This window comes from Falco biarmicus, chromosome 12 (assembly GCF_023638135.1).
Source record: "Falco biarmicus isolate bFalBia1 chromosome 12, bFalBia1.pri, whole genome shotgun sequence".
NCBI classification, from domain to species: domain Eukaryota; kingdom Metazoa; phylum Chordata; class Aves; order Falconiformes; family Falconidae; genus Falco; species Falco biarmicus.
This window is the reverse complement of record NC_079299.1, coordinates 26,217,005-26,229,879: the sequence shown is the minus strand read 5'-3', so window position 1 is coordinate 26,229,879 and position 12,875 is coordinate 26,217,005. Positions and strand designations below refer to the sequence as shown.

Sequence of the window (12,875 nt, the reverse complement as noted above, 5' to 3'; positions counted from 1 at the left end):
CCCTTGACAAAGCTCTAAAATTAAGACGTCCATGGGAGACTGCCACATATGAACTTTTGGAAACAGATGATCAGAATTTTCACTAAGAATTAGACCTATTATATCTCTCATTTGAAGATAAAGTTAATACCCGTCATTCTCTGTGGTATTCTCTGGAAGGTCAAATAGTTCCACAGGTCCTTTTTGTTCTTCCTCTTTCAATCTCTCTTTTCCAAACTCTGAAGGATAAATCTACAAATACAATGCAAAAATAAATATTAAACTGTAGGGGCATAAGGTACATCAACTAAGAAAAAGTATCTTACCAATCCTTTTAGACTTTTATAATTTTTATCCAAAATCGGTAAAGGGATCAATTCCATAAACATTAATACCCTCTTAATTTTGACTTAGAGAAAAGACAGTAGAAAAAAAACCCTGCTCATTAGGAATGAGAATATTTTGAGACAGATTAAGAACGACAGGAATCCTGATTTTGTTAATTTCACTGTGGCCCTTTTCGGAAAGGGGTATTTGACTAACCTTTCTCAGAAAGCTGGAGGCAGACACTAAAAATGGAAAAATACAACTTAAAGTGATCAGAATTAAGCAAATTTATTAATAACTCAGAAGTGGTGAAAAACAAGAAGTGTTGTGCAATGGTAAAAAGGGTTGGAAAACACTTAGAAACTTAAGGCTGGGTTATCTACTGAAAATTAAACTAAGCAAGGAACTGTAGTCTGCCCCTACTAAACTTGCAGAACTTCACTATCAGTCTCAGAAAAACAGTACTTAGAGCCAACCTCATAAACACTAGAAGTTAACAGCTTCAGGCTCTAACTCTACCAAATACATGCCTGTTGCTGAAAAGCAGCATGTATTCATATCTAACACAGCAGCACAGTTTTTCATTTATCATGTTAATATCCCTTTTGGTTCTCCAGAGAACTGTCTTTAATCTCATTTTGTAGTCTTTTTTAACTTTTTTTTTAAACAGTAAAAACCAGTACTCCCTCCAGAAATCAGGTCTTACCGTAACAGAAAATACTGTTCCTCCTTTGGGTGTGAAAGAATTAAACAGAGCCAGCAAATCCTTAGCCTTCAACCTATCCCAATCCATATTACAAACTGCCAATCTCCTCGTTACCTGAATAGAGAGGGGGGAAAAAAAAGGACATAAAGTTCATAGGTTTAATTCCTGACTGTTGTGAGGAATACACAATTCTCTAGCAGTTATCCTTGGTAAAAATCAAAGCCAGCAACAAACTGCTGAACAAATAAAAGCAGCATCTTCCTCAAAACTTTGTATTACTTAAATTAGCAAAGGTCAGAAGCAGCAATCACCAGAGCAGATTAAAAGGACACAATAGTGAAGCACCACCAAACGGACTGCACCAACCACAGATTTAGGACCACAGTTACAACATCAGCACTTAGGATGTTGTTATCATAGGGTTAGTCACAATAGCAATTAGTATCACAGTATTGCAACAGCACTATAGTACCATGATTCTTTATACGCTGATTGTGGTCAGTTTTAAAGCCCTACTTCACTGTCTAATGATTTCTTAATTTCTTAAAGTGCAAGTTAAAAAATTAAATAAATAAAAATTTGAAAGAAATCAGCAGTGAACAAAAGCAGTACCATTTAAATTCTTGAATTTCTGAAAAGCTCAGTTCTGTCTGTTCTTTCACTTATAGGCAGCTTATCAATCTACAGGTAAGTGTCTCCTTAGAGGGAAGGGGGATTACAAGCCTCTCATTTTCAGTCAATTTCACCATCACTTGGATTTTCTAACTAAAAGGCTGAAAAACCTTAATGAAAACTACTTTCACAAATTGTTTCATAGCTGAAGGTCTATAATGGTCTCCTAACAATGTGCATTTCTGAGTTTGTCAGCAGCTTTTCACACGCAAAGTATCGTTACCTCATCTCCACGAGGGGCGTCTTTATCTAGCTCACGCCATGAATGCTCTATCTCTGGCTCCTTTGGAAATATTTCATTTAAATCCTCATCATCATCTGAGCTCGTTTCAATGTTCCCTATGCCTCTAGCTAGATCAGGTCCACTATCACTTTCTTCAGTATCTTCTGAATCACTATCTTCCTCGCCTGTTTCCCCATCGTCTTCTGGCTCCTCTTCCTCGCCTGTTTCCCCATCGTCTTCTGGCTCCTCTTCCTCGCCTGTTTCCCCATCATCTTCTGGCTCCTCTTCTTCCAATTCTGCATTTTCAAAAGCATCATTTACAGAAATTTCTTCCTCTAGTTGGCTTTTAGTAAGGTCACTTTGTTCACAGGTGTCTGTGCACACAGTCACTGAAAGATGAAGATTAGATATTTATTTTTACATTGGAATTGCATATGATCTTTTACAAAGAGGAAAAAAACCCTCAGGTTTTCTTCATACAGATTTACAGAACCACTGAAACGTCTAATGATGCAGGAGTAAGTCATGTCAGGGAAGAGCAAACAACATAAATCACCAGTATCACCTCTTCAGTTTGTCTAATCTAATCACTCTTCAGGTCCACAATTGTATTACCAACCTCAAACTCTAATGAAACATTATTCTGTTATTCTGTTTATATGTATAGAATCAATAGGGAGAAATTAGCATGTGCAAGCAATATAAAGGTTTTCCTTATGTCACCTGTTCTCTCTCTAACACCCTCTAACATTAATGGCTTGAAGCTCCCCTCCTTACCCTTTCAGTCAACAAGCGTTGATATGCTGAAGCCTTCACGGTATCAGACCTTTTATTTGCTAATCAGTTTGATAAACACGGTACTGTATACACCACAACACGTTACTTTTCTAACTAACCAACAATTTCAGCTCCAGCAATTAAGATGGCATGGAGGTTCACAATCTTACGACGAATCAGCACTGATTCTATAAAGAGCTGACCAACTCCAATTCTTCAACAACACTGAATCCGAGTCAGTCGGCTGTTCTGTGATGGATCTTGTGAACGATCTTCCATAGACAAAAAAAAAGCAACAACATCCAAGTAAACATAGCTGAATTCTACTTGCTATTTGAACAACTCACCTGATTCTTTAATTTTTGCTTCTAGGGAATGGTCCCTCCTGGGAGCTTTAACTGCCTTAGGACTGCTTTGTTGTGAAGACTTCTGCTTGTTTTGACGTGAAATTGATCTTCCTCCCAATGCATTTCCTTGCTTGTTTTCCCCTTTGCGTAAAAGGCCCTTGCTTCCCTGAGAGCAATCACTTCCCACTGCAGTTTTCTTACAGTCCTCTTTGAAGCTGAATTTAGACGTAATTTTTTGTCCTTCATTTTTAAGGTCATCTATATTCGTCCTTGCTTCACATGTTTGGTCCACCCTTTGTTTGTTTATTTTGTGCTCCTCCCTAGAGAGGCCATCAGCAAGTAGTTTTGCAGAATCTGTTTTTCCTTTACATTTAGCTTTTTTTTTCTTTTTTTTCTTTTCAGTATGTTGTTTGCTCTCATTTTCTGAAACATCAGAGTCAGATTCTGACAGGGCATAAAATTTCCTGAGGTTCTCTGTAGAAGTATAGTTAACAGGACGACCTCTTTTATCCACTGTATATTTCAGCTTAAACTTCTTGTCATGAAACATTGCTCGGAATCGCTTGTCAATCTTGATTTTACGTTCTTTTTCAGGCATCTCCCAAAATCTAGGGTCTCTAGTAATGCAGCTAAAGCGCCCATCTCTTAATATTTCCTCTTGGGATGCCATTTTTGATGCTGTTGAAGACCTGGACATGTACAATATGGATGAAAACGAAACACGTCTGATTAAAAACCTGATTAATACAGATTTAGATATGTAATTGAAAAACATTAAAGAATTACACAAAGTTAGATGTTTAACCTATACGTAAATAGTTCTTTTCCAAAAGCTCAACAAGACGATTTAAATGACCCACAAATAATCCTACAACTATCGCAGTCTTGCCCACAAACTTTAGCTTCCACAGAAAATGGATATGCAACTAAAAAGACCATACCGGCTGCAGAGACAGTGATTCCTCCTCAACCTCGAACAGGACCTCAACCACTGTAAGCCAGACCCCAGGCTTTTACTTCCCCCAGGATTAAAACTACCTTACGTTATAAAGCGCCAGTTCAGAATAAAGTCAGTAAGAGCGGGGTGTTCCGACGAGCTCCGGCCAGCGGCAGCTCCGGCGCAGGCAGGGGCTCAGCGCGGCCCGGCAGCACCAGCACCTTCCCCAAGGCGCCCGCTGAGCTACGGCGAGCCGACTGCAGCACCCCATGCCCCCCGCCCCCAGCGGCGGTACCCGAGGCCCCGGGGCCAGGCCCTGCTCGCTGCGCCTACCCGGCCCGAGCCCGCCGCCCCTCACGGCCCCCACACAACCCACCACGCGCCGCCGCAGCCACTTCCGGAGGCGCTACGGCGGCCGCCGCGGGCCCGCCCGCCCCCACCAATCACACGGCGCGACTGGCGGAAGGCTGGCGGCGCGGCGGGAGGCGCCCAAGCCGGGCCGGGATTTCCCGCGCAGGCGCCGGGCGCGGGCCGCTGGCCATGGGCGCTGCGGCACTGGGGGGGGCCGCGGGGGCCGTCGGGGCGCGAGCCCTGCGCGGGGCGGGCTGCCCGGTGCTGCGGGCGGGCTGGGGCCGCCGGCTCTGGGCGCCCTCGGGGGGATCCGCGGCCGCTGGCGTCGCGTCGGGCTCGGGCGCGCTGAGCCCCTTCGACCGGCGGCTGAAGCGGAAGCAGAAGAACTGGGCGGCGCTGCGGGCCGAGCCCGCCGAGTGCGAGTACCTGCGGCGGGAGGTGGGGGCGGCGGACGGCGGCCCGGGTGTCCCCGCGGCGGGCGGGGCGGGGCGGGGGAGGCCGCGGCGGGGCGCTGACCGGCGGGCTTTCCCCCCAGGTCGGCGGCAGGATAGCGGACAGGGTGTTCGACATCCCCAGGTAAGCCCCGCCGTGGGGGCGCGGCGCGCCAGGGGCCGTGGCCCTCGGGTCCCCGCTGCCCTGTGAGCCCCTGCGCAGTGGCCGCCGTGTTGGGTCCGAAAAGGTGCTTGGAAAGCGGCGGGCAGAGCTGAGCGCGGTGGAAAGCTCCAGGTAGTGACGAGTTTGGGTGATGTTTTATGTTACTAAACTTATCCTTTAGAACTTTTCCTCTTGCCTTGGATCTTGGCTCTGGAAGAGGTTACATAGCTCAGCACTTAACCAAGGTACTGGCTTTTTATACTGAATAAGTGTTTGAAATCTGCGCTGCTTCATTCCTCTGTTTTCCAATAGGGCTCTGTTATAACTTAAAACAATTCTCTGAATATTCATGAGGTAAATCTTTCTGGTCCCGTCCCCCCGACCGCCGTATCTGTAGCTGTCGTCCAGAGCTGTGTGTCGTTCAGGCTTGCTGTCTGTATTCATTGTCGCAGGAAAGCAGACAAATGGCAGTGCAGGGGAAGCTGTGTGTGGTGTGACACTTAACCTGTAGTCTTGAGGAGGGATGTGCCTGTTATTCCCTCAGTCTGCTGGGCACGCTTAGTTGTTAAAGAGAAGTATCTTTACAGAGACTTCTAAGCAGCGGTTTACCCTTCGTGAATGGCTTTGTAAGTAAAGGTACTTCATTGGCTGTTAGTCCGTGGGTTTTAGTTAACTGAACTTACACCTCAAAATGCAGAATTTCTATCTCAGCTGTGCCCTCAGGAGCAATTACTAAGTACTGTGCCTGGGGAAAAAATGCTTTCTGCTTTGTATAGAATTTTTATCAAGTGTTGAAGAGATTACTTGCTGTAAATATGTGTAAGCATTACTAAAAATGACAAATGTCAACTTACAAAGCAGTTTAAATATTTGATAGACTTTTAACGTTTTATTTCAGGAAACAGTTGAAAAACTTATTCAAGTTGATATTGCGGAGAATGCTTTAGTAAGTAGCTTTCTGAATGCTGATATGCTTTAATTCCACAACACAGGAAAGCAAAAGTGACCTTCTCTTGTTTCTCTTCTGACCCAACATTAGAAAAATGCTGTAGAATCTGAAATCCCTACAGTCAGTGTTGTAGCTGATGAGGAATGCCTTCCTTTCAAAGAAGATACATTTGATCTTGTTGTTAGCAGCTTAAGGTATGCATTAATTACTTAACATGTTAATTTTTGGTTAAAGATGTTAAATAATGTTCTCTTCTGAGTAACTTTAAGGAAAAAAACCAAGAGAAAGATTAATAGTCTGTTAAACAGTAGTAAGAGATGTACTTGCATAGTTTTTACAAGTGTACATTAGGAAAAACTGCTGTCCTGGTGGTTCTTAGTGTGTTGCTTATTTATTTTCCTTCAAAATACATGTAGCTTCCCTCTTTCCTGCATTTTGACAAACTAGTCACCAGGACTTGCATCTTTGCAACTTTCTAAAAAGCGTCAGTAAGAAAAAGCTATTTCTCTGAGCTTCTGGTTTTATTTAGTATCACTTTTAGGCAGGCATTTCAGAACTTTTGCAGTTTATGAAACTGGTTTGTTGCTTTGGCTTCTGAAACATACTTAGATAATGTAACAATTATTTGCATTTGCTAGATTTTATTTAATATGCAATTATAAAATGTATGCTTCTGTTATTTCAGTTTGCATTGGGTGAATGACCTTCCTAGAGCTTTTAGAGAGGTAAGAAAATGGCTTTTAATACTAAAAATCAATGCTTGCAATTATTTGCGTTCAGAGCACTCTATTTCTAGGTCTTATTCAGATAAGAGGCACAGAAATAGCTCATGTTGCGCACAAGTATTTTATGTAGTATTTTTGGCAGTTTAAGGACCATGAGTTGGCACTTCTACTAATTTACTGTCTCAAACCAATTTGGAATAAATAACTGTGAAGCAACATATTTGTATAGTATTTTATAGTCTCAGCAGCTGAAGTCATGGTAATGAATGTAAACTGAGGCAGTGCTGTTGATTTTTATTGTGTGTTAGCTCTTATTACTTGTAGTACAAGTAGAGTTTTCTAAATCTGACTTCTCCAGAACTGGTTTATGGAACTTGTATTATTTTTATGTCTTGGCTATTTATTTTGAAGTAAAACTTTAATCAGATAAAGGCTTTTTGATTTTGAAATGAAGCAAATACTTGTTGAGGACACAGAACTGAAACTCTTACTGTGAAAATCTGATTTGGGATCATTTCAGCTCCTTCCTGCAGGTGGAAACTTTTTTCAAATTGGCAAACTTTGGAGGAAGAGCAAGGGCTATTCTAATGAATTTACTGGTTTTTCTTTTATTTCAAATTGGTCAGTCATTGCAGTACTATTCTATCACCTGTTGGTATGAACAGGAGAACCTTACTGTTGTGGAAATAATAAAAATAGAAACTGGAATGCCTTCAGTACTTAAAAAAAGACTTGGCAAGAGATATATCATTTTCTCTGGAATTTAAGCGTTCCATGAAGTGTCAAATATTTTTACCCACACAAGTAAAAATAAATGAGGCATTATAATGTCCCACAGTGCTGAGGGAACTGGAGTTCTTGGCCAACTTTCATTGTGAATGCTCATATCCTGTGTTGGGAGCACCTGCTTTAACCAATGGCAGCTGCCTTCAACTACTTAAATTTCTTACCTGTCAATTAAAGGCTTCTTTACTAGCATAGAAAGAGTAGCTTGGTTAATACTTAAGTAAAAAAAGTTTAAAAGATTTTTCTTTCAAATCAGTAAGGTAAACAGTTTGAAGCTTTTGGTGTCGAGTTAGCCTGATTATCTAATACGGCTTTTCTGGATATCTAAACCAGGGATCATTGCTAATTCTTAAGGAAAAAAGAAAGCATGAATTTACTGGCTTTCTCAGTAGGAAAAGGCCTAGAACTTACTAGACTTGCTAGAAAGCAGCTTGTCCACCTTGGTGTTTGAGTCATATTGCTATTCTGGCTAGTTATATATAAGTAGGGGTAGATGTAATAAGAATTGCATCGCTCTATTGTGTATCCAGAAGTACAAAGATCACTGCTGGAAACTAAGGCCCTCACTTCTCTTAAATCCAACCATTAAAGAGTATTTTTGCTGCCCTTATCTGATAAAGTAAAAGTAAGCAGCAGCTATCTCAATCTACCTTATTTCCAGAAGTAAATTCATTGGGGATATTTGTTTTAGGTTAGGAGTATCCTACTGAAATGAGTTTTACACTGGTTTTCCACTGTGCATTTTGTGTTTCCTGACTGTAAGTGTAATTTCTGGGGATTCACTCTTTAAGAACACATAGTCTCTTTTCAGATAGATTATTTATTTGCTGAGATAAATACAATCAAATGATGAAAAAAAAAAGTGAGATAAAAAAAGAGAAGGCTTCAGGGAGACCTTGTAACAGCCTTCCAGTACCTGAAGAAGGCCTGCAAGAAAGCTGGAGAGGGTCTTTTTAGTCTGTAGTGACAGGACAAGGGGGAATGGCTTTAAGCTTAAAGAAGGTAGGTTTAGACTAGATGTTAGGATGTGAGGATGGCGAGGCACTGGAACAGGTTGTCCAGCGAGGCTGTGGCTGCCCCATCCCTGGAAGTGTTCAGGGCCAGGCTGGATGGGGCTGGGAGCAGCCTGGTCTAGTGGAAGGTGTCCCTGCCTGTGGCAGGGGGGCTGGAACTAGGTGTTCTTTAAGATCCCTTCCAACCCAAATCACTCTATGATCTTGTACTGTTACCAAAAGCTTTGGTGCAGCTTCTCTTGTGGAATACAGTCAAAATTAAAAATGTTACGACTATTACAATGATTGCTTTTAAGTTTATTTGAAGGGAAAAAAAAAAAGTCCTGAGAACTTGGTTACATAGGCTTAATAACAAAAATCATTATTTTTTTTTTCATGTGTAGATTCACCAGGTTCTTAAGCCAGATGGAGTATTCATTGGTGCAATGTTTGGGGGAGACACTCTATATGAGCTTCGCTGCTCTTTGCAGCTAGCAGAATTGGAAAGAGAAGGGGGGTTTTCTCCTCATGTATCACCATTCACTGCTGTCTCTGATCTGGGACATCTGCTGTCAAGAGCTGGCTTTAACACCCTGACTGTGGTAATTATGAATAAGAGAACAGTAGGAATGATACAGAACATCAGAGCTATTAGTATATAAAAAAATACTCTTTACTCATATATTAATAATTTATTGTTTCCTTCTGCATGTCATGCACCTTGCTGAATAAGTTTCTGGAGTAGCCTGGACTGCCTCTGTCCTCAGCTTCATTGTGATTAATGAAACCAACTGAAGTGTATCTTTGGCAAGTGGCCCAGTAGAATTTGGATGGTCTTCTTGGATAAATGTCAGAGAATGTTAGACCTGCTTGAAAAAACTTCAGACACTTTTGCTGCTCCTTCTAAAACCAAGAAGAAAATAATGGCATTTCAATTAAAATTTGATTGCGTTTGGCCTACTAAACAAAACTTCTACGAAATGTTAAGACAGTATATTTTTTGTAAGAAATATGCAGTTTGAACAGAGGTGGCAGATGAATAGTCTGTTGGCAGCTGTGAAGGCTGTTATAATGCTACTGGTTTAGCTTGATACGCTCTAAAACTAAGCTTCTCAATTCTTTCAGGATACTGATGAAATTCAAGTCAACTACCCAGGGTTGTTTGAGGTTATGGAAGACTTGCAAGGCAAGTATATACTTTGTGGAAACAAAAATGGTTTCTGTAAGTGACGCAGTCACTTACGAGTGTCACAGGGACCCCACCTGCAATAAGCAGAGACATCTTCAGCGCTGTCGGTTTGCTCAGAGCCCTGTTCAGCCTAACCTTGAATGTTTCCAGACGTGGGGCATCTACCACCTCGCTAGGCAACATATTCAAGTGTTTCACTACCCTCAGCATAAAAAATTTATTCAAAAAAAAAAAAAAACCAACAAAACCCAAAACAAAAGCTTACTGTAGCAGTGGAAACGTTTTTGGTTTTTTTTATCTCTAGTGAGTCTCAGGAGATTATGCCTGTCAGCAGATTTGTGTTGGGAAGCAGGAGTCAAAAATTTGCTACTTTGTGGTCTGCTATGAATTTTCTGCTTCCCTGTATTCCCATTCTTAGTGAGCTTGTTCAGTGTAAGCTGCTGAAAAGCCCTGAAGGGGAGACAGAAGCATATATCCCACATAACTAACTTTTCCTGTAACCCTTCCTAATTATCAGAACATTCAGGAAACTGCTTTGGAATAAGAATAAATAGACCCTCAAATTGGAGTCTGCTGAGGAACAAAAACCAATTGAGATGCTTAACAATTGAGTTAGTATTCTGATGGTATTTGTCAGGGTTTATAAAGCAGTCGTTCATATGCAGTCAGTTACTTTACAGAGCAATTCAGGGCATCTTGTTACTCTGGATCACCTGCTGTTTTTTAGAGTAATTCCTTAATGAAAGTAAAACTGTCATTCTCTGCAGAAACATGTAGATGCAGTTAGTGATTAAAGAGGGTAGAACTGATTTTTTTTTTTCTTATTAAAAATCTCTTGGGATAATAATTTTGATGCTTACCTGTTAAAAAAAAACGTATGAGAGGTGTGTCTCAATAAACACTTTGTATTAATGCGTAAATTATACTAGAAAACCTAAATGTTTGAAGACTCGGGCTGAAGAAGTAATAATTTGAAGCCGTTCCTAGCAATACAAACTGTAAATTGCAAAGTATTGGCATTAAAAAGTTTAGATTCTTATAAGTAAGAAACTCGACTATTTATTTGCAATATGTTCTCTCTTACAGTGAGATTCAGAGGATTCTGGTTTAGCAAAAGTCTATCACTAGTGCATGACACTTAACTCATGGATTATACTATATCTTCTTTTTCTTAAAGCTAAAACGTATTTTTAGGTATGGGGGAGAGTAACTGCTCTTGGAATAGAAAACCTCTGCTACACAGGGAGACAATGTTGGCAGCTGCTGCAATATACAGAGGTAAGTATTTGAGAGGTAATGAGTTAATCTGAAATAACTTTAAGAACATATTTTTCTGTCCTTTTCTTTGACCTCTCTGTGAAAAAAAAACACAACCCAAAACCAGAAAAAACCACCAACATTTTGGAACAGAACATTATCGCACAGATATTTTTAACCTTGATTATAGGGACAGGGTTTGAACTATGTTGATGCATCAGTATGAGATATTTTTATTGTCCCAAATCTTTCACCAAGAGTCATTATGATGAGTATGTCATATTTGGTTCTAATGTTCTGGGAACTAAGTATTTCTTGGAACTGACGTTCTGTCTACCATTTTTTTTTATTTTTTTTTCCTCTCCCTTCCTACCCTAACAGAAATGTACGGAAATAGCGATGGCTCTGTACCTGCCACATTTCAGATCTACTACATGATTGGCTGGAAATTCCATGAATCACAGGTAATGTGAAGACCTTTTCTGTTTGAAAGTACTTTTAAAATTACTGATGCTTTAAAAGCTTTTTACAAAATACTTTGACAATTAGCCCTATTTTTTTTTCTTATTTTTTGTCTTAGGCAAGACCAGCCCAGAGAGGTTCTGCAACAGTTTCATTTGGAGACCTTGCAAAAATAGATGGACTGCTTTCAAGAGGAAAAAAATAGTTCTTCATCAGAAATAATAGTTATCTTAAAGCTTCTGTAAAGCTTCTCATTGCAGATAGTCTACGGTTGTGCTTATATTGTCACAAGATTCTGAAATAACTCTGTGCATAGCTGGATTTTTTGGTTTTGTACTGCCTATGCTACAACATCAGCTGTGTAAAATGATGTTCATTTTTTGTTTCTAGAGAAATATTTGAGCAGTGTTCTAAGTGAATACATGCTTTCTCAACTTTTGATTAAATTACTATTCTCAAATGTGGTGCCTCTTTCAGTATTACAACTGCTCCAGGTATGATTTGGAAGTCTCAAGTATGTATCACCCCACATAATTTTTTTGAATTATTCTTAAAGGATGGTAGATCATTATAAAGAATAGTACTTGGTGGCAAGTATATTTATAACATATCCTATGAGACAAAATACCAGCAAATACATAGATCTAAATTATGTTATTGTAGGTTGGAAGTTATGGTTGAAAAGTTACTGTCAGTTATTGTTTGAAATTAGAATACATGACTTGTGTGTAAGGAAGTGGTTAAGTAAGTTCTGTATTATAAAAATCTCAGGTTGCTACCCTTCACCTGCAGCCCTCGAATTCACTTACTTTTCTTTCCACCCTGAAAGCTAGAAATGTTTCTGAACATGAATAGTAGAGCTCAGCCATAAAGTTGGATGCTTCATTGTAGCCCTAACAGAAGGTATGCATCATGATTTGACTTAATTTACTGAAAGGAGTAGCAAGCAGAAGAGTCAGCTAGCACTCAGATGGATGCGTGGCTTTAGTTAATTAGCTTAGAATTGGCACGCTTTGGAGTTGGTACTCTTTTGGAGTTCCATGGCGCTTTTTTTCCTGTTCTTTTATCTCATAGCATTTGAAAAATTAGAAATGATATTTTATGTAAATATTAGTTACAAATTACATTTACGCATAACTTTCTGCTTTTCGACCAAGGCAGAAAAAGCATGAAGTATACTTTTTTTCCTTCTTAGCTGTGACACAGAGCTATGACTTTTCCTGTATATAACTGCATATACCAGAGATTGATATTAGTTACAAATACGGCCCATTAACCTGAGGTGTTTAGAAAAAATACCTACCCAGAGATTTCACTTGATGATGGTACTTGCTGATAGAGAGTGGTAGAAATGAAAAGCATCATGAATATATAATCGGGTATACCATTCCATCAGTTTTATCGTTGCATCTAGGAGCTGTATGAAATGTGAGGAAACGAAAGCTTCTCTAGGCTTGTTTTAAGGTTACCCAGCAGGTGGAGTTTGGTGGAACGGTGTGGCACAGACCCAATAGGCAAGGTAGGTAGAGGCCTTCCTATCCTGTCAGTGATTTCTGAGTTACAATTCAAAGACTAAAACCAATATTAAAATGACCTCCTACT

At 40.1% G+C, this 12,875-nt stretch overlaps 2 protein-coding genes across 6 annotated transcripts in view; one reads left to right on the top strand and one right to left on the bottom strand.

Annotated features, from left to right (window-relative positions):
• ESF1 (ESF1 nucleolar pre-rRNA processing protein homolog) overlaps positions 1-4,469 on the bottom strand; it is a 34,929-nt gene extending 30,460 nt beyond the window's left edge. Inside the window, exons 1-5 of one of the 3 annotated variants that reach the window (XM_056357005.1) lie at positions 4,345-4,469; positions 3,032-3,720; positions 1,908-2,296; positions 1,013-1,126; positions 131-231 (exon numbers count right to left, since the gene is read on the bottom strand). In XM_056357005.1, the coding sequence (XP_056212980.1) occupies positions 131-231; positions 1,013-1,126; positions 1,908-2,296; positions 3,032-3,701 (1,274 nt within the window). In that variant the 5' untranslated portion in view covers positions 3,702-3,720; positions 4,345-4,469. Of the gene's footprint in view, positions 1-130; positions 232-1,012; positions 1,127-1,907; positions 2,297-3,031; positions 3,743-3,972; positions 4,286-4,344 lie in introns of those variants that run through there. The other 2 variants (XM_056357004.1, XM_056357003.1) reach the window with 2 other exon arrangements.
• Positions 4,453-11,733, top strand: NDUFAF5 (NADH:ubiquinone oxidoreductase complex assembly factor 5). 3 transcript variants are annotated; one of them, XM_056357006.1, is made up of 11 exons: positions 4,459-4,757; positions 4,855-4,895; positions 5,095-5,158; positions 5,812-5,859; positions 5,953-6,056; positions 6,548-6,587; positions 8,770-8,967; positions 9,491-9,551; positions 10,749-10,832; positions 11,193-11,275; positions 11,392-11,733. In XM_056357006.1, exons 1-11 carry the CDS (start codon positions 4,509-4,511, stop codon positions 11,476-11,478), a joined length of 1,059 nt encoding a protein of 352 aa, XP_056212981.1. In that variant the 5' UTR covers positions 4,459-4,508; the 3' UTR covers positions 11,479-11,733. The 3 variants fall into 3 exon arrangements, with proteins under 3 accessions (XP_056212982.1, XP_056212981.1, XP_056212983.1); XM_056357007.1 differs by lacking the exon at positions 8,770-8,967 and having other exon boundaries at positions 4,453-4,757; XM_056357008.1 differs by lacking the exon at positions 5,095-5,158 and having other exon boundaries at positions 4,462-4,757.
• The last annotated feature ends 1,142 nt before the right edge of the window (positions 11,734-12,875 follow it).

Bases quoted from the DNA above. Each gene is read 5' to 3' on its own strand.
- NDUFAF5 (XM_056357006.1), top strand. From the start codon at position 4,509: ATGGGCGCTGCGGCACTGGGGGGGGCCGCGGGGGCCGTCGGGGCGCGA. The intron at 4,896-5,094 runs GTAAGCCCCGCC...CTTATCCTTTAG, and splicing joins AGGGTGTTCGACATCCCCAG to AACTTTTCCTCTTGCCTTGG. The intron at 10,833-11,192 runs GTAAGTATTTGA...CTACCCTAACAG, and splicing joins AGCTGCTGCAATATACAGAG to AAATGTACGGAAATAGCGAT.